Source organism: Myotis myotis, unplaced genomic scaffold, assembly GCF_014108235.1.
Source record: "Myotis myotis isolate mMyoMyo1 unplaced genomic scaffold, mMyoMyo1.p scaffold_m19_p_20, whole genome shotgun sequence".
In the NCBI taxonomy this organism is placed as follows: domain Eukaryota; kingdom Metazoa; phylum Chordata; class Mammalia; order Chiroptera; family Vespertilionidae; genus Myotis; species Myotis myotis.
In genome coordinates this window covers 3,467,143-3,492,673 of record NW_023416325.1, presented here as the reverse complement: position 1 = coordinate 3,492,673, position 25,531 = coordinate 3,467,143, and the positions used below count along the sequence as shown (strand labels likewise).

The following is a 25,531-nucleotide window of genomic DNA, read 5'->3' as shown; positions in this document are numbered from 1 at the left end:
CTGTCTTTGGCCCACGGCTCTCCCGGGACAGGGCCAGCAGGGCTGTGTGTGAAGGGGTGTGGTGGTGGTGTGGGGACCCCAGAAGCCACAGGACACTCTGTGATGGTTCACAGGCCAACCCCCCTGAGCTGGACCAGGCCGAGGACCTGGCCTCCCTGGTCAGTGTCAATGAATCGAGTGTCCTGAACACGCTCCTGCACCGCTACCGGGCTCAGCTGCCACACACCGCCACCGGGCCGGACCTGATCGTCCTCCAGCCCCGCGGGCCGTCAGCAGTCTCTGCAGGCAAGGTGAGGGGGACCAGGGCAAGGGGGCAGGGGACAGGCACAGGAGGGGTGGAGTGGGGGTCCCTCTGCATCTCAGGGGAGAACAGAGCAGCCAAAGCCCCCTGCAAACCAGGCTGCGGATGAGAAACAGCAATAGGAGGATTAAATATAATAATAATAATGATAATAATAATAATAATAATGAGAGAAAATATTGAATGAGTGTCAACTCTGTACCAGGCACTGCTTCAAGCACCTTTACATGTTATCTCAGTTAATTTTCACACTCCCTGAAAGGACAGACATCATGACTACCCCATTTTACAGATGGAACTGGCTGGGCCAGCCGCCAGACTCTCACATTCAGCAAGCGGAGGAGCTGGGATAAGATCCAGGGCGCCGGCTCCTCTGTGCTCTGAACCCCGTGGTGGTCTGGGGAGTCCCGAACACCCACATAAATCAGGAAACAGACGCCTTAGTTCTGCTTTTATTTCTTTTCCCCGGGAAGTGCCGAAATGGCTGCTTTTTGTCAGGACAGTCAAAGCAAAGGCAAGCTCTCAGCGCCACCTTGTGGAAGGGCCTAGCCACCACTGGGTAATTGGAGCCGGATCCCTTTCATTCACTCATCCAGGGGCTATTGATTTAGATAGGATTCCCCTCCCCTGTGTGCCAGGCACAGGGGAGGGAGCAGGGAAGGAGCCGGTCATAAGCCTGCCCCGTGGAGCGCCCAGTCTAGTGGGGAAGATAGGCCGAGAATAATAAAGATAAGGTGGGCGGAGCAGGTGAGTGTGGAAAAGGAGTGTGAGGAGGTCAGGGGACACGGGACAGGCCTTAGTTATACCTGGTCATACTGATGTTGCTTTACTCTGAGCCGGAGGGATGTTCAGAGCAGTGACGGTTTGACTTACGTTGTAAGGGGATGCCCTTGGCTGCCGGGTGGAGGATGGACGGAAGGGGGCGAAGGGACAGGCAGGGAGCCCTGTTAGAGGTCAGACGTCTTATCCGGTGCTTTTGTCCTGAAGATGTGTTGCTCTGGGAAGGCGCGGCCTCTGGACTCCTGCCGGCACACAGCAGGTGCCTTGGAAAGATCACGATGCCTCTGGCCTCGGTTTTCTCATCTGTCAATTGGGATGAAAAGCCCTCTGGAGTCCCATGGGACATTCCTGCCCCCCCCCCTACCCCCCAAACAATGCTAAGTCCGTTGAAGAGGGGATGGTGGCCCTGCACCCCTCCTCCCCTAGACAACTTTTCCAGGACTCCCCACCTCACCCCTTCAGTCACTTCTCCGGCCCCTCTCCAGCCTGGCCATCCATGGCCAGGGGTCTGGGAGGATGACAGTGCAGCTGTGCACTCTCCCTCCCTTGCTGTGAGGGCCATGCTTCTGTTACCACAGCCCAAGGCCGCTGAGCCTCCTGAGAAGCTGAGTGGCTCCTCTGGCTCCTTAGGAACCCCTGGGAGGGACTTTTGTCCAGACCCGAAGGCAGTGATGGTGAACCTTTTGAGCTCGGCGTGTCAGCATTTTGAAAAACCCTAACTTAACTCTGGTGCCGTGTCACATATAGAAATTTTTTGATATTTGCAGCCATAGTAAAACAAAGACTTATATTTTTGATATTTATTTGATATATTTAAATGCCATTTAACAAAGAAAAATCAACCAAAAGAAAGAGTTCGCGTGTCACCTCTGACACGCGTGTCATAGGTTCGCCATCACTGCCCCAAGGCAAGCGGACTCGCGCAGGTTTTCCCGGATTGAAGCTTCCGTATAGAACCCGGAAGACAGGGCCTAAAAGTATCGGCGTTGGGCAGTCCTGTAAGGAGGAATTTACGTCTTGAGATCTTCCTATGCTCCTGAGTCTCTTGATCCCCCACACCCTTAACTCAGTGCCCCACCCTCCCCTCCAGTCCTCAGCTGCCCACACCCAAACCCACCACCTCCTTCTGTTCTTTGTCTGAGTCACGTCTGGTTCCTCAAATGGCCACCAGGTGGGAGCACAGACTGCGGTGAGGCTGGGACTGGGCCACCTTGAAGATGGCCTGGGTGAGGTATGGGGCAGTGTGGGCCCCCCCAGAGGCTGAGAGCGGGGTGTGACCATGCCAGGGGTAGATGGGCCTGCCTGTGTGCAGGGCCTCGGCACCTGTTGAGTGCATGTGCCTGTGAGCACACCTGTGTGCAAGCACGCAAGAGTGCACAAGCACAATGCAAGGACATATGTGCATGCACGCAGCTGTATGTGTACACAGGAGCCTAGACCTGCAGAATTCTCCCTTCTGTGGTCTGGTCAGTGGGCGGGAGGGAGCTGATGGATGAGGGAGCTGTCCCTTGAACTTCAGTGTTTCCTGAGGAGGGGGCTTCAGGACTCAGACCTTCGGTTGCCTCATGACCTAGAGCTGTGCCCAGGCAGCGTAGGCACCGTGTCCCACCTTTGCCAGCTGTGGGGTCCTGCTGAGCCCAGGATAGGGATTCATTACTACTCTTTGGGGTTTGGGGGGCACAAAGGCCAACGGGGGACTGGAGGCACCTGGCTGGAGGGCCATGCCAGGGGGAGGGCCACCACACTGCGATTGGTGTCCCTGGTCCCCAAGGCACGGGAGATGCAGATGAGGCCTTGCTGGGGCCACTGGTTGCCCACTTAGCATCCCCGGCTCCCAGTGTCCTCCTCCGGCTGGGCCCATCCACTGTTCCCTTTGGTGCCCTTCCCTGACGGACTCCGTCTCCGATGCCCCTTCCCTTTTCCCTGAAGGCTACGCAAAGCCGACTTTTGTCAAGGCCACCACCGAGCCTCATGCTGCCAGTTCCATGGGTCTGGACTTGAGGCAGGGTGAGCACTATTTTGGAGTGCTCCCAGCTGGGGTGGGAAGGCTGATGCCGGCCGGCATCTTCCTGCAGGTGCCCAAGGGCCGCCGGGATGGCCTGCCCGCCCACATTGTCTCCCTGGCCCAGCGGGCATACTGGGCACTGCTGAGCCAGCGGAGGGACCAGAGCATCGTGGCCCTGGGCCGGAGCGGCGCCGGGAAGACCACCTGCTGCGAGCAGGTCCTGGAGCACCTGGTGGGGATGGCAGGGAGTGTGGATGGCAGCGTCTCAGGTACAGTGGGCTCTGGGGGCCATGGAGCAGGATTGTGGGGAGGGAGGGAGGGCTGGAGGGGGTGCCGGGCTGCTCCTCCTTATATCACTCACCTCGCATTCACTCAGCGTAGGTGCAGACCCTGTGCTTGCTACATGGCAGGGCTGCCTCAGTCCATGGCACCACTCTGTGTGAATTAGAAAAGGTACCCCTTCCTCCAGACGCTCGCAGCCACATGTGGAACAGTCACCCCGCACCGCCACTGTTAGAACTGAACACTTGACTGCCAGGCTCTAGAAAGTCATCCTGATGCGTATACAGACCCATGACGGGCTGCTGCAGGTGCAGCCCCTTTGATGTGGGGGCCTTGTGCGTGCACCTGCTCAGCCGTACAGAGGACCCACCAGTGAAGGCAGAGGGCGGGGCTGTGTCCTGGAGGCGCTGGCACCGGAGGGCACCTGTGCTGCTTCTATGTGCTGAACTTGAATGCTCTGGGCAGAGTGCAGGCAGAGCTGGTTAGGGGAGGTGTCGGGAGCACGAGGAGGGGGCAGGAGCTTCCAGGGGGAGATGGCGTCTGAGCAAGGCCAATTAGTAATAATAATAATTACAGTATTAGTAATGGTCACAGTCAACACTGGCTGAGGACTTATATGCCAGGCCTCGTACAAGTTTTCAAAGATGTAAGCTTATTTGTTATTTAGAACAGCTCTATAAGGTAGATATTATTTATTTAAGTTTTATAGATGAGGATGTTAAGACTCAGAGAAATTAACAAGCTTGCTTAAGGCCACACAACTAATCTGTTCTAGAGCTGGATTCAAACCAGGCAGCCTGGCTCAGAAGCTGTAATCCCTGGGCCAGTGTTCTCAGTGGGGTTTTGTTTTTCATTTTTGCTCCCTTAAGGAGTCTTTTTAAACATTTAATCCCCTAATCATCTCCCCACTATGAAATTTCAATGCCATAGATATGCCGTGATCTGTTTATATATGTATATCTGTGCTCTACGCGTATGAAAGCAAAATACCCCATCCCCCAAATCAGTTTCTGCCCTCTCGGGGCAATATTCTTTCTGCTGAGAATACATGGCCTCGGCAGTATTGCTCTGCTAGTGGTAAGAAATATAATACTATCAGCACCCCCCTGACCCCCACAGTGGAGAAGATTCGAGCCACCTTCACTCTCCTCCGGGCCTTTGGCTCCGTGTCCACCGGCCACAGCCGCAGCGCCACCCGGTTCACCATGGTGATGTCACTGGACTTCAATGCCACAGGCCGAGTCACAGCTGCCCAGCTCCAGGTGAGGCTCTGGGTGGAAGGAAGAGGGGAGTCCTTGGGGCTGCAGGATCCCCATTCCCACTTAGCAGAGCCCACGCCTCCTGGGACCCTGGAATGTGTCTAAATATTTGGTCACAGTTCCCCCAGCCTTTGCCAGCTCCTTCCCACCTCACTCAGTGGCCCAAAAAGTGCCCTCCTAGAGCAGTCTGGCCTGTTTGCACCTCAGAATATTGTGAGGATGAAATATTCATGAATAAATATATTATCCAGCCGCTCATTGTTTGGGTCTTAGTAGCATAAGCTGAAATGAAACAGACAAACACAGGCCTGCTTGCTCCTATCTCCCAAGGCACCGCATCCCTCCCCTGCCCCTCAAACATTCTGTTTGAACAGAAAATAGGATTAAGTTATTAGAAGCGGTGTTTGTATGTGGAGCTGGGGTAATACACAGACTCGGGAAAACTCATCGATGCCCACCCCGAGCCTGAGATCCTGTCATGCATGACCGTCTGGGTCACATTACTAAAGGCTTCTGTGAAATAAGAATATGGCGGAGGGTGGATCCAGGTCATCCTTCTTCCTTTTGGATGCTTTCCTTGGAACGATTGCATTAGTCCCCAGGTGGATTCCGAGTTAGTGAGACAGGGACTGATCAGTTCTGAGACGCAGGTGTCCAGCAGAATTCAGACGTGAGATGTTGCCTCACAGGGTGGCTCAGGGCAGGGCTCCCTTCTGGGGCCTCAGGGTAGCTGGGCACCGGGCAGGGGGCCGATGCAGCCCAAGTGCTGACCAGGGGCCCGTCCTCTCCTCTTGCAGACCATGCTTTTGGAGAAGAGCCGTGTGGCACGGCAGCCGGAAGGGGAAGGCACCTTCGAGGTTTTCTCCCAGATGCTCGCGGGATTGGACCTGGATCTCAGGTGAGCGACTGGGCCAGGCAGGGACAGCTGAGGGCAGTAGTGCAAAGGGCATCCGCTCCCCCGGGGCCCAGCCTTAGCTCTGCCCAGAGCTGAGAGGAATGGACCCAGTGGCCAGGAACCTGGCCTCCGATCCCGGCTGCTGGTACTGCTCACGGGCTGCGTGACCTCGGCTGGGGTCATCCACTCTGAACCCCGGTTTCTTTTCCTCTGTAAGGTGGAAACAATACCGTGGCTAACCTCACAGGGTTAAGTGAGATGATTCACACGTAGCTTTTCATAAATGCTGGGGGTGGCGGAGGCCGTCCGCTGTGATGGGGGCCTGTCAGTACAGGGCTGACAGCAGCGTGGGAGGAGGGCAAGACCAGCAGACCCCAAGTCTTCTAGAAGTTTCTGAATTTTGTGGGGGCCTTGAGTTTGCCTGAATGGGCACTTCAGAACAAGCGGGCACTGAGTGGAGTGACTCATCTTGGGGGGCCTCCTGGGAGCCACCCTCCTTCGATCCTGACAGTTGTGCTCTGTAAAGGACCAACTTTAGAGTCAGAAGGATGTGTGTTTAGATCCAGGCTTTCCCCATGTGGTCCTTTCTGAACCTCGGTTTCCTTTTCTGTAGAATGGGTACCTCGTAGTGCCAGTCTGTGGGTATTTAAATCAGACCACCTGTCCGGGCAGCAGACCCCGTGTGCAGTGCATAGTGGGGTGTAACATGGGAGAGTATAACATGTAAGCTCTGCACCTGGAGTTTGAATCCTCTTCTGCAGCCTCTGTTTCCTCCACTTCCTAATCTCAGAACACTGAAGGGCAGGCTGGTGACCCCCCACGTTGGGGTTGTCAGTTCTGTACCCCTGCATGGAGCTGGGTTCTGGGCATGGAGCTATTGCCTGGGAGGGACTCCCCGCGGGATAGACTGGGAAGGACGGGGCAGACCGCTGCCCGCAGAGGATTCCAGGCCTCCTCGCCAGGCCCAGCCCAGCCCAGTCCAGGGAGCTCTGTGTCGGTGGGCCTGACCCAGGCGAGTGTGGCATCCTTAGGAGCCAGGATAAAGCTGTGTGTGAGGAGATGAGGCTGCCCCAAATGAGTTTCAGAGGCCCCGGGAGAGTGGAGAAAAGTGCTTGGAACATCTCAAACTCCTCGGGAGGTCAGGGTCATGCTGGGGACTGGCCTCCAGCGACCTCCTAAGCCACCTGCCTTTCTTTACCGCTATTGCTACCGGGCTGTTCCCTCATCCACCGGGAAGCTTCCAAGGGACAAAAACTGGTGTCCGCTTTCACAAATGCCCTTCCTTTCTCCCAGGTATGCATATGGCAAACTCCTATTCATCCTTCAAAACCCTGCTCTGAATCCCTTCCTTAGAGGAGTGCTGCCTGGTGTCTGGCCCCTCGGTCTCTCCTTTGTTCTATTCTGGCTCATCACTGGGGTCTGCTGGCCTCTCTTCCTCACCAGAATGCCCATGAGATCTTTGAATCAGGGGCATTGCCTTTTTCCTTTCTGCCTCCCCAGCATTAACATAGGGCTTGGCACTGGGTAGATGCTCAATTATTTGTCAAGTTGAACTTCCAAATAATGGAATACAGATCAGGTCACGTGCACTTCTGGTCCCTTCTCTGCTTCTAGGACGGAGCTGTACCTGCACCAGATGGCAGACAGCAGCTCCTTCGGCATGGGCACTTGGTCTAAGGTAAGGACGGGGTCCTTCTGGGGTGCGTGTCGGGGTCTGTGACCTGTGGCCAGGATGGGAGGGTGATGGAGAGATCTCCTATGTGACTCGTCTCCTTTGCCGCTGGGGTTTGTAGTTGGCAAAGGCTGGTCATGTGGGGAGGGAGGGGTTCCTTTGTAGGGTCTGGGCGTGCCAGGATGAGACATACAAAAAATAACCAGGAATTTAGATAAAGGTAAGCATGTGGGCTCTGGCGACAGGCTATCTGGGTTCAAACCCCAGCTCTGACACTCATTAGACATGTGACCTCAGGCATGGAACCGAGCCTCTCTGAAGGTCTGTATCCTCTTTGGTAAAATAATGACAGTAGTTGTGTCTGCCTCATGCATTTATTGTGAGGATTAAATGAAATGACAGGGCTTGGCCTGAATCAGTCACTCAATCAGGTATTCTTAGTAAATATTATTGGTGAGTCATGTGGGTAGGTGCAGTCAGAGATGGCTTCCTGGAAGCTGTGGCCTCTGATAGGACATGGAGCGATGATATTCAGCTGTGTAAGAAAACCAATTTTGTTCACTTGTTTGTTTATTCTTTTGTTCATTTGTTTATATTTTAACACATTTTTCTGAGTGACCCCCTTCCCGTCCCCACCCCTCATATCTATAGCAGGCCTGTGGGAAGTGCTGGGACTAGGGTCCTCATCCGTGAATTTTTGCTCTAGCAGGAGAGACAGACATGGGAATTAATGCAATCACACGGGCAGAGAATATACCCAAGGTTGCAAGGATACTGTGGAGATGAGAGGATAGATGAAAGGAAGAACTGCTTGGCTTCAGTCAGGGGAGGCTTCTCAGACTCCACTGGGTACCACCCACAGATTTGCCAACTCAGTAGGTCTGAGGTGGACCTGAGACTATGCGTTTCTCACAAGTTCTCAGGTGTTGCTGATGCTGCTGGTCCAGGGACCCCACTTTGAGAACCGCTGCAGTGGAGTCTCTGCAGTGGGTGGATGGGATGGAGTGAGCCGATGTGGCTCCCCTATCGTTAAATTCGGGTTTAATCCACCCTTCTCCTTCCTGCTGCCCCCTTCATGGGGGGGTTGGAATGCTCAGTACATTCTTCTTTCAGACCCTTCCTCCCCATGATCGCGTGGGGGGTGGGGAGATAGGAGCCCAGACCTCGACCTTGATGGCAGAGGAGGCGAGCCTGTCCCAGCATCCGGTTTTCTTGTTCAGCTCATGAATTTTGGCCAAGGTATCCATTTGCAGGGAGAGAGAGAGAGAAACATCAATGATGAGAGAGAATCAGTGGGTTGGTCAGTTTTGAGCACGGGGCAGAGTCACTTGGATGGGGAGCTCCTGGCTCTGAGTGACACTGTCCTGCCCTCCCTCTCCATGGTCTCCACGAGGTTCACCCAGTTCTTCAGGCACCGACGTTCCTTTTGCCATTTTGCCATTGAATCCAGTCAGTGTTCAGCATTTGACTCCCATAGCGCCAGTCCTGGCCCCTGAGTGCTCTAGACACAGTCCAGTTTAATGTGGACAGAACATTTGGGATTTCATTTTTTTTTTTTCCCACTAAATTACCTGCAGCCTTTGGTTGACCTTGAGTCTTTGATTGCATCAGATAAACCCTGGGCATGTTGTGTGTTGAATGTATTTTTTTTTTTTAGTTGAGTAAAACATAGTAAAAGGTATCAAGTGCCCTAATTTTAAGTGTACAATTCGATGATGATTATATTCTTAAACCTACAAGATCAAGATCTAGAATTTTCCTCATCCTGAGGAAAGCTCCTTCCAGCCCCCTCCCCATCAGGGGTTTATTTCCCACCCCAGGATCACCATCCTGACTTCTCTAACCGTAGGTTAGTTTTGCCCACAAAGATGGGATCACGCAGTGTGTTGGTCTTTTGTACCCAACAGTCGTGACTCACATTGGGTCTGTGGGATTCATACATGTGGTTGCATGTATCAGTGGCTCGTTCTTTTTCATTGCTGCGTAGCACTCCGTACCTGTACCACCCTTTGTCTATCATTCGCCCGTGGATAGGCATTTGGGCTCTGATTTGACTTATTTCACTGATTTGACCGATTTCTCTTTTCATGAGTTCAGTGCAAGGACTGGCTTTATCAGAGCGCAGTGCAGAGATGTTGGCTCTCTAGAAGTTTAAGGAATGGTCACCATCTTCCTGATCCTAGTCATTTTTGTCCCTCCATGTCTTCAGTCGCATCCGAGACGTGGGGTGGGGCTGGAGAGAAAAAGCAGCAAATTAGCTTTATTGGAAGTTTTCTCATTCTTCTCTTCACATGAGCTAAGTGACAGAGGACGGAGTCTGGCTGTAATTTAAAGTCAAGTGCTCAGGGCTGACAGTGGGAGCCATAATAAATGTGTTCCTACTGTTCTTTGGTGCCCTTTCACGGCTACTTTGAAATCTCATAAATAACCATGTTGGTAAGATGCCTTCCTTCCCTCTGTTTGCTCCAGTGGAGCAGCTGCGGTTGCTAGGTTGAGCTCCTGGTTGCTAGGGATTTTGTGGTCCTGTGGTGGCCCGGAAATATGATGGATCAGTGGAACATGCTTTTGCTATTAATCGAAATGTTTCCACAGCGAATCTTTCAGTGTCCCTGCATGCTTTGACGTCGTCCCAATTGGTCAGTGATCCTTACAGGATTCTTTCCGAGTTAGAAGTGGCTCGAATGGATGGGACAGGTGGTCTGGATGGAGAATCAGGAAAGCTTGATTCTAGTCCTGTGTATCTGGTACTAATTTGCTGTGTGACTTGGGCAAGCGTCGCCCCCTCTCTGGGCACCAGACTCCACCAAATTCAAGGACCTGACAGGTTTAACAGCCCACAGTTTATCACCTGAGCTCTGTCCAAGTGCAAATCAGTTCCTCACTATGGGCTGGTGGGTTTCTGACAAAAGAATTCTCCTCCCCAGCTTACTTCCTCTCAGCCTTGCAGGCTTCTGGGCTGAGTCTCCTTGGCCAGATGGTGTGTGAGCGGGAGTTTCAGACTAATTTTAATATTCAATCAAACATAATTGGGATCATAAATCTAAAAAAGAAAAATAACGCTGTATAACCCATTAGCATCGGATCATGTCATTTTCTCATTCCTCCAGCTTAAAAATCTTCGGAGGTGTCCTGTCGCTCGCACTGGGGGTGGCACACAGGTTCCCTTTCGGTTGCTGCGGTAGCTCAGTCGGTGGCGGCTGCAAGGGGTGATGTCCCGAAAAGAAGCTGGACTCACGGGCTTACTGTGGGATCTTGATCGATTAGTGATGTCTGCCACAGGTCCAGGCATGTAGAGAGGGGTGTGTATTTGCCAGTCAAGGCTGGAGTGTAGAGCTCATGCCCTTTAATATTGTGTTGGAGGCCTCCCCATGCTCAGCTCCTCCCCTCTCTGTTGGCCCCACCTCCAAAAGTGCCTGTTCCGTGTCCACGTTCAAGGACCATCTATTGTCTCCAGAGATCTCCTTTGTTCGTCGTGTTGCTCCTTGTACGTTTCAGGGCCTTTATTACATGAAGTGGGTCAACCCTGCCTGTTTATCTTTCGAACTCCAATCACAGTTCGGTCTCATCTTCTGTGACATGCTCTTTGGCCCCCCTGGGTGGGATTCATTAGTGCGTTCCTGCCTCCGATGTCCCGTAGCTCCCCACGTATACCCGTATCCTACCACTTAGCCTGTTCCACACTGAGTTGCTTTTTTAAATCTCTTTCCACTTCTACCTTGAGAGGCCCTCAAAGTCAAGTTCTGGGTTTCGCTTATCTTTGCCTTCCCGGAGGCTGGCACAGAGCAGAGCCTCGCTAAATCTGCTGAATGGACACATGAATGAATAAGAATCGTATCGCCTTCCAAAGTCAGACAGAAATGACTGCCACCGTCCTCGGCTTAATTGTGGCCAAAAAGTGACCACACACTTCCCCCGAGACCGAGCGTGGCTTCGCATTGTGAGTTTGCATTTTCTCCACCACGATGAGCTCTTTTTCTTCTTCTTTCCCTTTGCCCTCAGCCTGAAGACAAGCAGAGGGCAGCGGCCGCCTTCGCCCAGCTCCAGGGTGCCATGGCGACGCTGGGCATTTCGGAGAGCGAGCAGCGAGCCATTTGGCGGGTGTTGGCAGCTATCTACCACCTGGGCGCAGCGGGGGCCTGCAAAGGTACGTCCTTCCTGCCCCGCTCCTCTGAGCTGCTGGCTGTCTCTCCATGAAATGGGGCGGGGGGAGTCTACCATCGTCTGCGTGTCCGGGGCTGCTCTGTGGGAAGCTGCTGGGCAAAGCCCAGGGAGAAGGCAGTGGCTGGGTTTCTCCAGCAAACCTTCCAGAGCAGCGCCGGCCAGTAGGACCTTCTGCGGTGATGGGGATGCTCTCTGTCCGCGCCGTCCAGCACAGGAGCCACTGCCCGCATGTGGCTGCCGAGCACTTGAAATGCAGCTAGTGCGACTGAGGAAGTGACCTTTAAGTGCATTAAGTTTTAATTAGCACAAATTTAAATGGTCACACCTAGCCAGTGGCTACTGTACCAAGCAGAGAGGCTCTAGAACATGGGAGAGAAGGTTAGGCCCACAGAGTAAAGGTCATGTCTTCTATTTGACATCTGGGAGATGCTTCCCACTGCCTGTACCCAGTTATCGCGTTGTTGAGCCTGAGTAGGCGACGGTCCCAAGGCGGCCCCGCTCACATGGGCTCGTTCCCTCCAGCACTCTGCAGGTTGAGGAAGAGAGCGAGTCTTGCAAGTAGATGGCACCTGCCTTTCTATGTCTGTTGTCGCACTTGAACCCTCTCTGCCTCCAATGCCACTAGAGGCCAAGGGAGCCCTGCCCCTCACCCCCACCTATTCACCTGTCAGAGAAGTTTGATGCCTCAGTTCCTCCTCCTGGGCAGGTGGGACGTCCCCTCTGCTGTGGGCTCAGGGACCTGACTTATACCTGTCACCACCAGTGACGATAAAGGAGAAAGTCATATTTATAAATATTTTATTAATACATGATTATGGCGATAATTCCTCCAGCCTCCCCCCATCCTAGCATATAAATTACTTTAAGAGGAGCTGCCGTCAGTCTGCCTGGGAGGCCTGCTTGATGATTTACTTACTATATATTCTGCTTTGGAAGATTTCATAATAGGTTGCTCTAAAATCAGCTATTAAGAATTTCAAAGTCATATATAAATGTCTTCGCTTTGTGTCATAACAGATCATTTTGAAATATTCCATTAATCAGGGTGTGTGTGTTTTTTAATGATCTCCTTTCAGAGAGCCTGGCTTCCTTAACTTATTTCGAGAGCCCCGATCCTATTTTTATGCTTTTTGAGCCAATGAGATTCATGCAATAATCTGGTGAGGAAGAAGAACGCCATGGGCAGGCGTCGGGACTCGGCCTGCTGGGTGTGAATCCTGGGTTGGCCTTTCTCAGCCTCAGTTTCTTCCTCTATAAAATGGGTTAATGATGGCACCAACTTTGTAGGCTTATTGTGGGGATCAAGTGAGTCAAGGCCAAAACATGTGGAGCACAGGACTTGGCTCATGGTGTGTGTGTGTGGGGTGTGTGTGTGTGTGTGTATGTGTGTGTGTGTGTTGTTAGAAAATGGAGGCTCAGAGAGGGTGTGTGATTTACAGAGATCACACAGCTGGAGTGTTTCAGGGTGAGGTTTGAAACCTCGGCTCTCTTCCTGCAAAGATTGCTCCACTGACCTAGACTTTGCAATGGGCCACTCACCCATTCCCTGTGTTCTCTCTTCATTCCCACAGCAACCCTGATAGGAAGGTAGGGAAGGAATTCCCTAGTTTTGGTTCAGGATGCTGAGGCCCAGAGAGGTTGTGCAACTTTGCCAGGGTCACACAGCATTGTATAGTGGAGCTGAGGTTAGAATCAGTGCCTGTCTTCCTCCAAAGCCTCTGCTTTTCTCCTCTACGAGGCTGCCCAGCTGGCCCAGTCCTTGGGCGCATTCTGGGTGCCTGGATCTTTGCCTCACTCCTAACAGCTCCGTCTAGTTTCCACCCAATCCTCCCATCTCCGTTCAACCTCTGGTCTCTGTTCCTCCATCTGGAAGGTCATTCTGATGAGCAGAATAGAGGCAGGAGAGCTCACAATCGGGGGTAAAGGCCAGGCCTCCGGGACCAGGGTGACCTGTGTTCAGTTCTGGTTCTCCTGCGTCATTAGTGAGTCTCCTGACTTCTGAGACTCAGTCTCCTCACCTGTAAAATGGGGGTGATGCTGACTGCTTCTTAGGGTCCTGGAGGCTTACAACATTTACTATAAATACATTATATAAAGCTCTGCTATCGTGATGATTATTGCTATCATTGCTGTCGTTATTAATAGAACATCCGTCCACCATCCAGGGGGGTTTTCCTTGGTGAAGCTTGAGTCTGCAAGACTGACTGAGGCGGGTCTCGAATCCTCTCCTGCCCTGCGGTCCTGTCGCTGTCAGGGATGATGTGGACTTTCCCCGGAAGTCTGAGACTATTTGTCACTCTGCCCGCTGTCCATCATCACGTCACAAAAATGACAATAACGTTCAGAACCAAGAGTAACAAGGATGAGCAATGCCTGCCTTGATGGCCGCGTCGCTTTGCTTTCGTTTTTCTCGGAAGGCTGGTAGGAGGTTTAATTCATTTGTCTTTCACTCAATTTGCCGTTTTGCTTGCTGCTGACCCCATTGCCTGATGTATGACGCAGTCAGGCCCATACATAACCCAACGCGGGGCCGCGTAATGGGCTGATGAAGGGAGGCTGCCAGTCGGCCCGGCAACTCCCCGCCTGCTGTAATAAAGATGTCAGCCCCCAAATGGATGGGGCTGTAACCCGGGGAGCCCCGGGGGGCCTGCAGGAAGGAGAGACAGTGACAATAATGACAAGAGCTCAGCCCCCTGCTTTCTGCTGGGGGCACCCCGACATCTAGCAACCACGGCACTCCAGCCAAGGATAGGAGGAGGTGGCCAGTTGCTCCCTGAGCTGGAGGAAGACCCCGTGTGCCAAAGGCCAGTGGGAATAGCAACAGTGATGCCACCAACATCAGGCAATGACTGTATATTCAAGTGGCACTTTGCAAAGTGTTTTACTGTCTTTATTGTCTTAAAGCCACTGCATATGCAACACTGCGAAGTTGTCTTCCTGTGAAAAATGGAGACAATAGAGAAGAATATAGAATGAACAACGTCTCCCCTCAGCCCCCAGATCCCTGCGTCCTCAGAGGCGGCCATTGTTAATGTTTAGAGGTGACATTTATTACAACGCAAGAGCCAATATGGATACACTGCTGTTAACTAAAGTCTGTAGTTTACACAAGGGTTCACTCTTGGACTTGTACATTCCATGGGTGTTGCCAGATGCATATGACAGGTCCACCATGACATGGTCACGCAGGAGAGTGTCACTGCCTGGACAGGCTGGATTTTTCCCTGTTAAAATTTGTTTCTAAATTTTTATCAATTTAGAGAGAACGGGAGGGAGAGAGAGAGAAACATTGATCGGCCACTTCCTGCATGTACCCCAACCCGGAATCAAAGCTGCAACCCGGGCATGCGCCCTAACTGAGAACCAAACTGGCGACCCTTCAGCGCACGGGACTGAGCTCCACCAACTGACTCGCACTATCCGGGACTCTGATCCACGTTTTGATTTGAAGTAATTACAGACTCACAGGAAGCCGGAACAGCAGTCCATGGAGCCCCGGGAGCTTTCCGTGGTGGCACTGTACCCAGCTGTAGTTAGCACGTTATTAACACCAGGAAATGAGATGGGTGTATTACTGCAACCTAAATGATAGGCTTATATTCAGGCCTTTAAAATGTCGTTTGGCTACACTTCACACATAACAAATATTTGGTGGGTTGTTTGGTTGGTGTCTTTACACAGATGGGTCCACACCATCCCCATTTCTACGCCGTTTGCTCTTCTCATCTCACAGCGAGTCTTGGCCTCTTTGCACTTGGGGTCATCGTGATTCTCTTTGTGGACGGCAAGGGCTTGCCTGGAGTGGGTGGGCCTCCGCCTAGGTAACAGTCCTGCCAATCATTCAGGGCGCTTCCTGCTCTTTGGTGTCCTAAGCCACCACACTGAGCATCCCTGTCTGTGGAGGTTGTGCCCATGAGGGAGGGTTTGAAGGCGTGGCTTCCTGGACATGGAACTGCTGGGTCAGAAGTCTAACATTTGCATTTTCCTGGGCGTTTACACGGGTTGACTCATTTAACCCTCCCAAGTCTCTACAGTAAGCACTACTGTTATCATTCCTGTTTGTAGGTGGAGAAACCCAGGCTCAGAGAGGTGCAGTCACTAACTCAGGGTCACACAGCTCTAAGTGGCAGGAAACTGGACCTCTGCCTGCCGTGCACTGGGTCACTGAGGGTCAGAGGAAGGCGTGGCACTTCACAGTGGACCTGCGGCCTCCACTTTGGGGCCGCCATCTCTGTCTGCCACTCCAAAACAGACGCTTGGCCTGTCCTCTCTTTTCTTCTCTGATGTCACGTTTGTTTTTATACATAGAGCAGGCAGGGCTCGGGGGAGCAGAGGTCAGTCCTCCATCTGGTGCTCGGCAACTGAGAGGGGCATCTCCCCCCCCCCCCCCCCAGCTGCTTCCTGGCTCTAATGAGACGACTGCACACCTGTCCCAGGTGCTCAGCGCTCAGCGCACACCTCCATTTTCCCCAGGAGCGTGGAGTAGGGTTGGTGTCTGGGCCCCAGCTGGTGGGACCAGCCTTCTTTCTTTGGGCCCTGGGTTAAGAGACATTGAGAGCCACTGAGTCAGAAGAAGCAGGACAGCTGCAGGCTGGGCGAGATGGCTCCTCTGTGCAGAGGGCCTCAGATGGCAAGCTCAGCTCCCCAGAGCCTCACCTGCCCCGGGGAGACCTCCCCGCTGATGGCAGAAGCCAGGGACCACCTCCCATCTGCCCGGTCCTGGGACCTCCCTGCAGAGCTGCAGAGTCCACGTGCTGAGTAGGGGCTGAGACTGGCAGGCCTGACTGAGCCCCTCTTTGTCCAGGGCAGGAGCCAAGGCCCAGGGAGGGGGAGGGACTTGCTCAGCGAGGCTGCAGGAGAGATGCAGGGACTGGAATCTGAGTCTCTGGACTCCTGGGCCTTTGCTGTTTATTCGGCTCAGCCCCCTCCTGCCCAACCCCCTTCATCTTCCTCCACCTCTCCTCCCTCTTTCTTTCCTTCTTCTCTCCTTTTATCACTTCCTTTCTGTCTCAGCTAGTCTCTCTCCACTTTCTCCTCTCTTTCTTCCTTCTCTCTCTTCTATGCCTGTTGGTTGGCAGGTCCTCAGCTGTCCTGGGATACCAACCTCAATTTTCAAGACAGGATTTCAGTCTGATCAATGGAGAGGAACCCAGACAAGGGCATTGGTGATGCCAAGAGAAAATCCTAGCCAGGAGACACCCCACATTCAGAATGGTCAGCCCCACCCCAGGGCCTGGGACCCTTGAGCTCAATCTCGAAAACTGAGAAAAAATTGCTCCAGGCAGCGGAACCCCATTGGGCAAGGCCTGGGGCCTCCATGTTCCCATCAGCAAGGCACCAACATAAAGACCTCTGCTCTGGCCCCTCAAGACTGACACAGATCTCTGAGTAAGAGAGGATTAGCACTCGGCCCTACAACCTGGAGATTTCATTGCTCTGTCCTTGGACCCAGCAACCCCGAAGCCTGTCTCCTGAGCCCAGCCCCACCCTCCTGCCTTCCTGTAACCACAGACCCCACAGCCTCCGCCCTCCCCCAGCTGGTGGCTTGGCTCCCTGCCCGACAGCTGGTGCAGCCAGGCCTATTCTGGGCCACAAGCAAGGATTTATTCGGTGTTTTCTAAGCATATTGAATTCATTCATTAAGCTGAAATGGCTGCTCTGGGATGTAAACAATTATATTTTTGAAAAAAAGCAAAACCCTGGAGTGGCTGATGCTAAAAGGCGGCACTCTCCGGCAGCCCCGCGCCTCTGGAACAAGGGCAGCGACCGGGTTTCAGGTTGGCCAAGCCACTCACTCACAGGCTGGCCTTACGAAGTCCTCTCCCATCTTCTCGGCCTCTGTTTCCCACAGAGCAGCTAACATTTATCCAGTGCTGATTGCTAGGCACTAAGTTCTTGGCCATCTCAACAACCCCTTGGGGAAGGTACAATTATCCCGTTTTACAGATCAGGAAACTGATGGTCAGAGGAGAAAGGACATTCCCAACGGGGGTGACCTCGATGCTCTCTGGGGTCTCTCAGCCTTGATCACCAGGGACTCCATTAACCTGTTGCTGGTGGAGAGAGAGCAGTGGCTCAGTGAAAACTCTAGTGTGAATTGTCTGGACTCATCGTTCAGAGACAGAGCATAACAGCACTGCTAATGGTGATGGTGGTGATGGTGATGAGGGTGATGGTAGTGGTGATGATGGTAGTGGTGATGGTGATGATGATGGGGATGTTAGTGGTGATGGTGGTAGTGGTGATGGTGATGGTGATGAGGGTGATGGTAGTGGTGATGATGGTAGTGGTGGTGGTGATGGTGGTAATGATGGTGATGGTGATGATGATGGGGATGGTGGTGGATATGGTGATTGTGGTGATGATTATAATGATGGTGATGGGGTTTGATCCTGGCTTCTGCCCTGCTAGCTTTGTGGCCTCAGGCAAGTCATTCACAGACTTGTTACTGGTCCCACCCCCAAGTCTTTGCTCCTACAGTCTCCTCTTGAGTGACGAGTGATGGTGACCCCATTTGGCTGAGGTCTCCATGATGACTTTCCTCCTCTAAGTGGATCCCCTCCTTGGGGACACTCCCAGGCAGCTTCACACCCAATGTCTCTTTTTTATCTTGCAAATGACCCTTTGGGAGAGGAGTCACCCCATTTTACAGAGACAAAAACTGAGGCACAGATAGGTGAGATCAAATTAGTTCTGAAGACCCCCTGCCCAGGCTCCCCTCTTGTAAATTTGCAATGCACATTGGCACACTCAAAGCTCTGAGAAGTCCTGCAGGAATGCAGCCCGTTTTGCTTCGTTTAATCGGATGCTGCCCTAACTGATTTGTTCAGCAAGCCGACTTCTTCCAGAACACCTGCTCATGGTCCCCAGAGCCCTGGGAGTGGTCTCTGTGTTGTCTCACCAGCTGCCAGGTTGTGGGCAGTGATTCCTGTTTGTTTATGAGCAGCTGAGCAGCAGTTGATAGATGCTTGTTGACCAGGCCTTGCAGGGAGCACTGACTGTGCCAGGGGTCCTCAAACTTTTTAAACAGGGGGCCAGTTCACTGTCCCTCAGACCGTTGGAGGGCCAGACTATAGTTTTAAAAAAAACCTATGAACAAATTCCTATGCACACTGCACATATCTTATTTTGAAGAAAAAAAACAAAACGGGAACAAATACAATATTTGTATTTGCATGTGGCCCGCGGGCCGTAGTTTGAGGACCCTTGGTGCAGACGAACAAAGACCCTGGGGCAGATGGCAGCTTTCTCCCAGGCGTGGCAGGTGGAACAATAGGCCACGATTTGTGGGGCAGCATGGCATCTGGGGGCAGTGGGAACAGGAAGAAGTCCTAAGAAGCAGGAAGAGACTTGAAGTTCTTGCCTCTGAGAGGGTTACACTTTCCAATAGGAATTTGCTGGATGTCCCTGGGCAGAAATCTGAATGGGATCAGAATTTAACGGGCAGGTCCTTTGCTAAGTGATCTCATTGAGGCCTCTCAGGAACTCCGTGGGGGGGGGGGGGGTAGATGCCCATTTTACAGAAGAGGAAACTGAGGTGCAAAGTGGAGACAGGTGGGATGTGAACCCTGGAAGTCCGTCTCTGGAGCGCTGCCTTTTCTTGTAGCATCTACAGCCTTTTAGGCTTATCTCTTCCCTGCAGGTGGCCCCCTCCTCCCGGGGCTCTGAATTGTAAGCCTCAGTGTGAGGCAATGCGAACCAATGGACCAGCATTATAAATAAGTCACCTAATGTTCAGTAAGTCAGCACCAGCACGGCTATTGTTGGAAGGAGAAATAACTTGGTTATTAATACATACAGGAGGCCACAGTAATTGATAGCAATTGAACTCATGGCGCACAGGGGACAACAGTCATGTTATTTTTTCCCCTCTCTCCGTCTCTCTTTGTGTCGAGCATAAAGGGAAAGAGAAACACAGCCTGCCTTTGCAGGTGGATCTGAGCAGCTCAGAAAATGAAGTGGCGTTCCTTTCCAGGGTCCTTTCTTTTCTCTTTTCCCCATTTCTCCTTTGTTCACGCTCTCTGGGGACCTAGAATCGAGTTGTAGCTCAGTTATTCAGATGCCGTGAGACTTAGCGCTGGGCTGTATCCGTTTCTGTGACTCAGTGGCCTCTACTGTAGAATCAGGCTTAACACTCAGCCCGCAGACCTTGCAAGGCCGTTGGGAGATCAGCCAAGGTCACACCACCATCCTCCCCCGCAGCGTAGACGCACTCAGGTGTGCCTCCCCCACCTCCTCCACCAGTGGCATGGTGGGATGCACGGACCATTAGCCACTAAGAATAATAGAACTGTTATTTGCTAATCATTTTATGAAACAGATTCATATGAAACAGATTCAAGGGTGGGCAGTGCTATCACATATGCATCGTATTTACATAAACACAGCCAGACCTGCAAAGGGAAAGTGAGGCCAGGGGCTGCAGACACGTATTTCTGCATCGGTCACGGCCCCTGAAGGCAAGCCGCCCGTTGCCTCCAGAGGGACAGCAGCTGGCTGTGTTGGGATTGTGGATGCACACTGTACGTCATGGGCAGCTTAGGAGATTTTCAAGGGCAACTTTAAGGGCACTTGGTTTTTCACCTCCGACTATGACTTTGAGTCAGTGCCCCCTTACGAGAGGATGCCCCTCCGCATGACGCCACGCTTAGGGTCTTGCGTGCTGGAGCCAGGAGGCCCGAGTTCAAGTCCTGCCTCTGCTGCTTACCAGCTGCATGACCCTGGAAAGTCACCCTGACCTCACAGGGCTGCAGGGAGGATTCGGTGAGGCCGTGGGTGCTCAGGGCTCAGCTCAGTACCTGGCCTGGGGGAGCTGCTTGGCTGACGTTAAGATATTAAGGTCGTCTTTGTAATCCTGTTGGGCATTTCTGATTCTTTTTCTTCGGTGGGTGAGACAGAGGAGGGGTGACGCATGGGGCACCAGAGAGCCTTCATACCGGCCAGCATCGCATGCTCTACGTCAGTGAGGGCGAACCTTTTGAGCTCGGCGTGTCAGCATTTTGAAAAACCCTAACTTAACTCTGGTGCCGTGTCACATATAGAAATTTTTTGATATTTGCAACCATAGTAAAACAAAGACTTATATTTTTGATATTTATTTGATATATTTAAATGCTATTTAACAAAGAAACATCAACCAAAAAAATGAGTTCGCGTGTCACCTCTGACACGAGTGTCATAGGTTCGCCATCACTGTTTTATGTGATGCTCGCAGAAGAAGAGGGAGAGGATCCCGAGATCGCGTGGGTGGAAGCCCACCACAGAGCTGAACCATGTGTGAGCTGACATAGAGGAACCCGCGGCTGGATGTAGTGCAGGGCCCAGCCTTCGGGGAGGTGGGAGCAGACGATGCATTTTCTTGGTCAAGTTCCCTGTGCGCCTCCTGGATTTCAGCAGCGAGATTCTGTTCTTTGTATTTGGAAATATGCCCCTTAAATTAGGCAGGATTTAGAGTTCTGCTGCATCCATTCCCTGCTCCTCCTTTCAGATGGAAGGTCACTGCAGGTGGATGTGGGGGACTGTTTTAGAGAGTGACGGGAGGGGGGCGGCGCAGGAGAGGGACAGGACATCGCCTGCCTCGACAGCTACCACCTCTTTAATTTGCTGTCAACCCCCCCCCCCCCCCAGGAAGAAGAAAGTCTCATTCAGGGCTAATAGCCTTTAATGCCTCTCTTTCTTCTTAACAGAGAGAGCAGCCCTCTGGCTCCAGGTAACGGTGTCTAATGAGATTCTAATGATATTTTTGTGCTCGTGTTGTATTCAGTTCTACTTTCTGTCTGTGACAACTGATAATGGTGCTGGTTTGCAGAGTGCTCCCCCCTGTCCCCCGCATGCGGAGGGCAAGGTGAGACGGAAGGAAGAGGCAGACCCCTCCTGATTGGTAGGTGGCCAGATTAATAGGGGACCTGCCTGTGAGGTGTGCCTTGGGCGGCCACACCTGCCAGAATCTTAAACGTTACTATAGAGGCCTAAGGAGTCCAGTGCATACTCAGTCCAGATGTTGTCATCAACACTGCACTCTCTCCAGGCTGGGGCCTTGGAGCAGCTCCCAGTGTGGGCACGCGGGCAGAAGGTACATTCCAAGGACGGGAGGGGGAGGAGCCTCCGATTGCCCAGGTCCTGGGTCAACTGGTGGTCGCGTTCTGTCAACGACGTTCTCCAACAAATGGGTTCTCAAGTACGTGCTGTACCATTTCCTGTTGCAGCGTGTTTAAGTGAAAAGGATAAGTGCATCCATTGAAAAGAAAGTCGTCTCTAGAATCACAAGGATGTGGAGCATTCGCTGCAGGTGGTATTGGAAGGCTGACTTCGGGGAAGTAGTTTTTCCACCTGGTATTGGTCTGATTTGCAGTGACTTTCCGGGGTCAGTTTTCTCATGTATAAAATGGGAATAATAATACTGCTTCCTGGAACCCTTGTGACGATTTGATGACAATGACGATGATGATGATGAGTAACTACAACTAACACGTATTGAGCCTTTTCCACGAGTCATACCAGGAGTTCTAACCCAGAACTTTCTGGCTCCAAAGCCATGAGCTGAACACAGATGACATGTCAAATAAAATGGGGTGAAGGAGTGGTAACCGTTACCCTCACCACCATCGTCCTCACCTTCTTTATCATTTTTGAAAGTGGCAGGACTTTTTGATTAGCCATGTTACCTCTCTGAATATCTGTTTCATCATCAATAAAATGGGAATAATCTGTAAAACGGAGGCAGCAGTAGCAGGCAATAGGAGGACCTCAGTGAAAAGCAGTGGTGATGTGTGGCCCCAAGTGATGGGCCAGGGCTCCTCCTCTTCGCGTGGCGTCAAAGTCCTGGATAAAGTCTTTTTCCAGATTTCCAATTTAGCTTTAAACCAGGCGGATTCTTCTAGGTGTCTGCTCGAAGAATTGGGCCCCATGATCTCTTTCTGATGGATCGTGAAATCTCTGTGGGCAGCTGTGTTTCTTATTTCAAAGATGGAAACACATTTTTGGGAAGATAAGCTATGGGAGAAAATTATTTAAGGATGGTACTGTCACTTGTTTTAATAATTCATTTTTTTTATGTGGATGGATTACAAAATTAGTATACAGCCGGTATAGGAAACTTGGAAAACACAGAATCCCCCTACTCAGCTGCAATTGTTAACATTCGGATGTTTCTTCTTATTATTATTTTTTGCAGCAGCTTAGAGTGATTTACACAGTTCACATCATACCATGGGTTGGTTTTCCAGTTTGCTTTTCCCTTAACAGTTGACTTGCCTATGTCATACAACATCTTTGTTGCTGATCTTAAATGTCCTTATGATCATCCATAGAGTGGCTCCCCATTGCTTCTTCAGCCTCATCTGGTTACTCCTCTCCTCTCTTTATATCGAAGCCACCTGGCCTTCTTGGCATTTTTCTTACACACCATGCTGGTTTCTGCCTCAGGGCTTTCGCACTGCCTCCTCCTCCTACCTCTAGAGCTCTTCCTGGTTCCTTGTGTGGCCAGTACCTCTCATCTTTCATAACCCAGTTCATATCACGGCCTCCGTAGAAGCCCTTTCTGACCACCATAGATCCTTAGCAACTCCCTCAGTTTCTCTTCATCTCATCACCCTGTTTTATTTTAGCAAAGAGAAAAAAATATAACTATAATTTATCCCCTGAAATTATCTTATCTATTTACTTGTTTATTGTTTCATCCCCTCATAGACTGTAAGCTTTGTCTGTCTTGCTCATCATTGACTTCCCAGTGCCTAACACAGTGCCTGTCACACAGTAGGAACTGAGTAAATATGTGTTGAATAAATGGATGGTGAGATGGTTGGGTTGTGGCTGAGTGGGTAGTTGAATGGATAGGTACGTGGATGGCAGGAAGTGGCTGATGGGTAGATGGATAGGTAAGTGAATACGTGGGTAGAAAAATCATACTTTTACTCACCATTCCCCAATTCCACGTTTAGAGTGTCCCCTATGATATTTCTATTTGCCTACAAAGAGTGAAGGATGCAAGTGTCAAGGAAGTAGGATAAACATGTCTCTTGGGAAATCTGATCCCTGCCCAGGGCTCATCTGCTAGGGGCCCAGGTCTGGGCCAGTGTTCAGGCTTCTGCTAAGGATAGGTGGCTGGAGGGTGGGAGGTACGAGAGTCCCGGGTTCTCTTGGACGCCTGCCCACCCACCCCATGCCCAGGACTCACCGCCATACTTCTGTTTGTCCCCCTCGCAGTGGGCCGGAAGCAGTTTATGAGGTTTGAGTGGGCAAACCACGCCGCTGAGGCCCTGGGCTGTGAGTATGAGGAGCTGAACACGGCCACCTTCAAGCACCACCTGCGACAGATAATCGAGCAAGTGACGTCTGGACCAAGCCGCCGGGGCCTCGAGGATGAGGAGACCAGCTCAGGTAGGAAGGGCTGCCTCTCTGGGTGGCAGGGTCCCCGCTGGGCCAGCTCCTGGGGACATACTAGCATTCCTTCACCTGTTCACCAAGGATGTAACGAGGGTCTACCACATGCAGGCTTTCCAGGTGCACACAAATTTACAGCACACACTCATAGAAACATGCGTTTTTCTCACGCAATCACAAACATGTTCAAGACACATACCACCTACTTGTACACAGACATACACACCACGAAAATGTGCACCACACACACACACACACACACACACGTGTGCGCGCGCACACACACATGCTGAGACATGTGCACACACTGTTTTGTGAGGCTGAGTCAAGCTCTCAGGCTGAGGTCTCCAGGGTAGATGTTAAGCAGGCAGGGGACTGGCAGGTTTAGGAGAGATGCTGGGAGGCTGTGGGTTGCCTAGCAACGGCCCAGGTTGGGGGTGAAGTTAAAGGAGGGATGGGAAATGCTTTGGGTCTGCAGCGGGCTGCCTGGAATGTACAAGCAGGAGTATTTCTCTAGGCACCGGTGCATACAGATTGGGAACTTGTGTTTCCAATTCTGTGGGTGGAACCAGAAATCTAAAGGGTCGGGATCTGTGATCTGACACCCTCTGCTCTCCCCCCAACTCCTCACCCCCTCACCCCACTCCGTTCAATGCACTCCAACCAAGGCTGGCTATTTCTGTGGGACCAATGAGTGTGTGTGTGTGTATGTGTGTGTGTGTGTTTTTAAACAAAATTGAGACTACAAGTATCTTAATAGTTTTGTAAGCTTTTTTATTCTTCCTAACATTGGAGGTAGGCACTTTTTCATCTCATTCAGTATTCTTCTCTACCCATTTTAAGCATTCTTTTGTATGGATGGACTACAAATTAATCCCTTTGCTATTGTTGGATATTTAAGTTGTTTTGAAAAAGTGATTTTTGCCAATTTGATCAACAATCAGGAGAACATCTATACCCAGAAATCCTCGTTTCTCTGAATATTTCATTAGAATAAGAGCCTCCAAGTGACACTATTAAGTCCAAGTATATGAACATTTTATGGCGTCTGATAGAAAATTGCCAAATTTCCCTCCCGAAAGAGAGAACAAGCATCCTCAGAGTTCCTACTATGTGTCAGGCACTGGGGGTTTGGGAGCCAGCAAACCAGAGACTGTCCCATCCTCGGGTCACTCCCAGCCCGGGGTCAGGGGCCACACAGGTGGATAACATAAGCTCACCTGAGGACATGCTGTGTCAGTGCTGGGGAAGCAGCGTAGATCTGTCTGGTTCCTTTCACTGAGCTTAACGCCCTCGCAGTTCCTCCATGCTGTAGCAAATGGCACGTTTGAATAATGTACGTCATGATCCCACTTACATCAGAAATCTGAAAACGCCAGAGCCGTAGAGTAGAATGGTGGTGACCAAAGGCTGGGGCGGGGAGAGTGAGAGATCTTGACCAGAGGGTACGCAGTTTCCCTTATGCAGGATGAATGCATCCTGGAGAGTAGAGGACCGAGTAGAGGGGTGAGATGATAGGAGGTGAGTATGTCAACTGTACAGCATAGTACCTGTAGTTAGCAATGCTGTGTTATGTAATGAACTTTTTTTTTTGTAGGGTAAGTCTTAATGTTAACTGTTTTTATCACGTACACACACACACACACACACACACACACACAGAGGGGGAGGAAGCTTTTAGAGGTGATGGTTATGGTGATGTATACTTATTATCAAATTCACCAGGGTGTATAAAATAGGAAGGCAGAGCCTTTTGTATGTCAATAATACCTCTCTACATTAATTTTAAAAAGAA

The 25,531-nt window shown here is 51.6% G+C and overlaps 1 protein-coding gene across 2 annotated transcripts in view; it reads left to right on the top strand.

Annotated features, from left to right (window-relative positions):
- MYO18B (myosin XVIIIB) overlaps positions 1 to 25,531 on the top strand; it is a 173,058-nt gene that overhangs the window by 19,619 nt on the left and 127,908 nt on the right. For both annotated transcript variants that reach the window (XM_036354082.1, XM_036354081.1), the window contains exons 7-13: positions 114 to 290; positions 3,157 to 3,355; positions 4,488 to 4,630; positions 5,425 to 5,525; positions 7,137 to 7,200; positions 11,194 to 11,338; positions 23,560 to 23,733. In XM_036354082.1, coding sequence (XP_036209975.1) covers positions 114 to 290; positions 3,157 to 3,355; positions 4,488 to 4,630; positions 5,425 to 5,525; positions 7,137 to 7,200; positions 11,194 to 11,338; positions 23,560 to 23,733 — 1,003 coding nt within the window. The remainder of the gene's footprint in view (positions 1 to 113; positions 291 to 3,156; positions 3,356 to 4,487; positions 4,631 to 5,424; positions 5,526 to 7,136; positions 7,201 to 11,193; positions 11,339 to 23,559; positions 23,734 to 25,531) is intronic.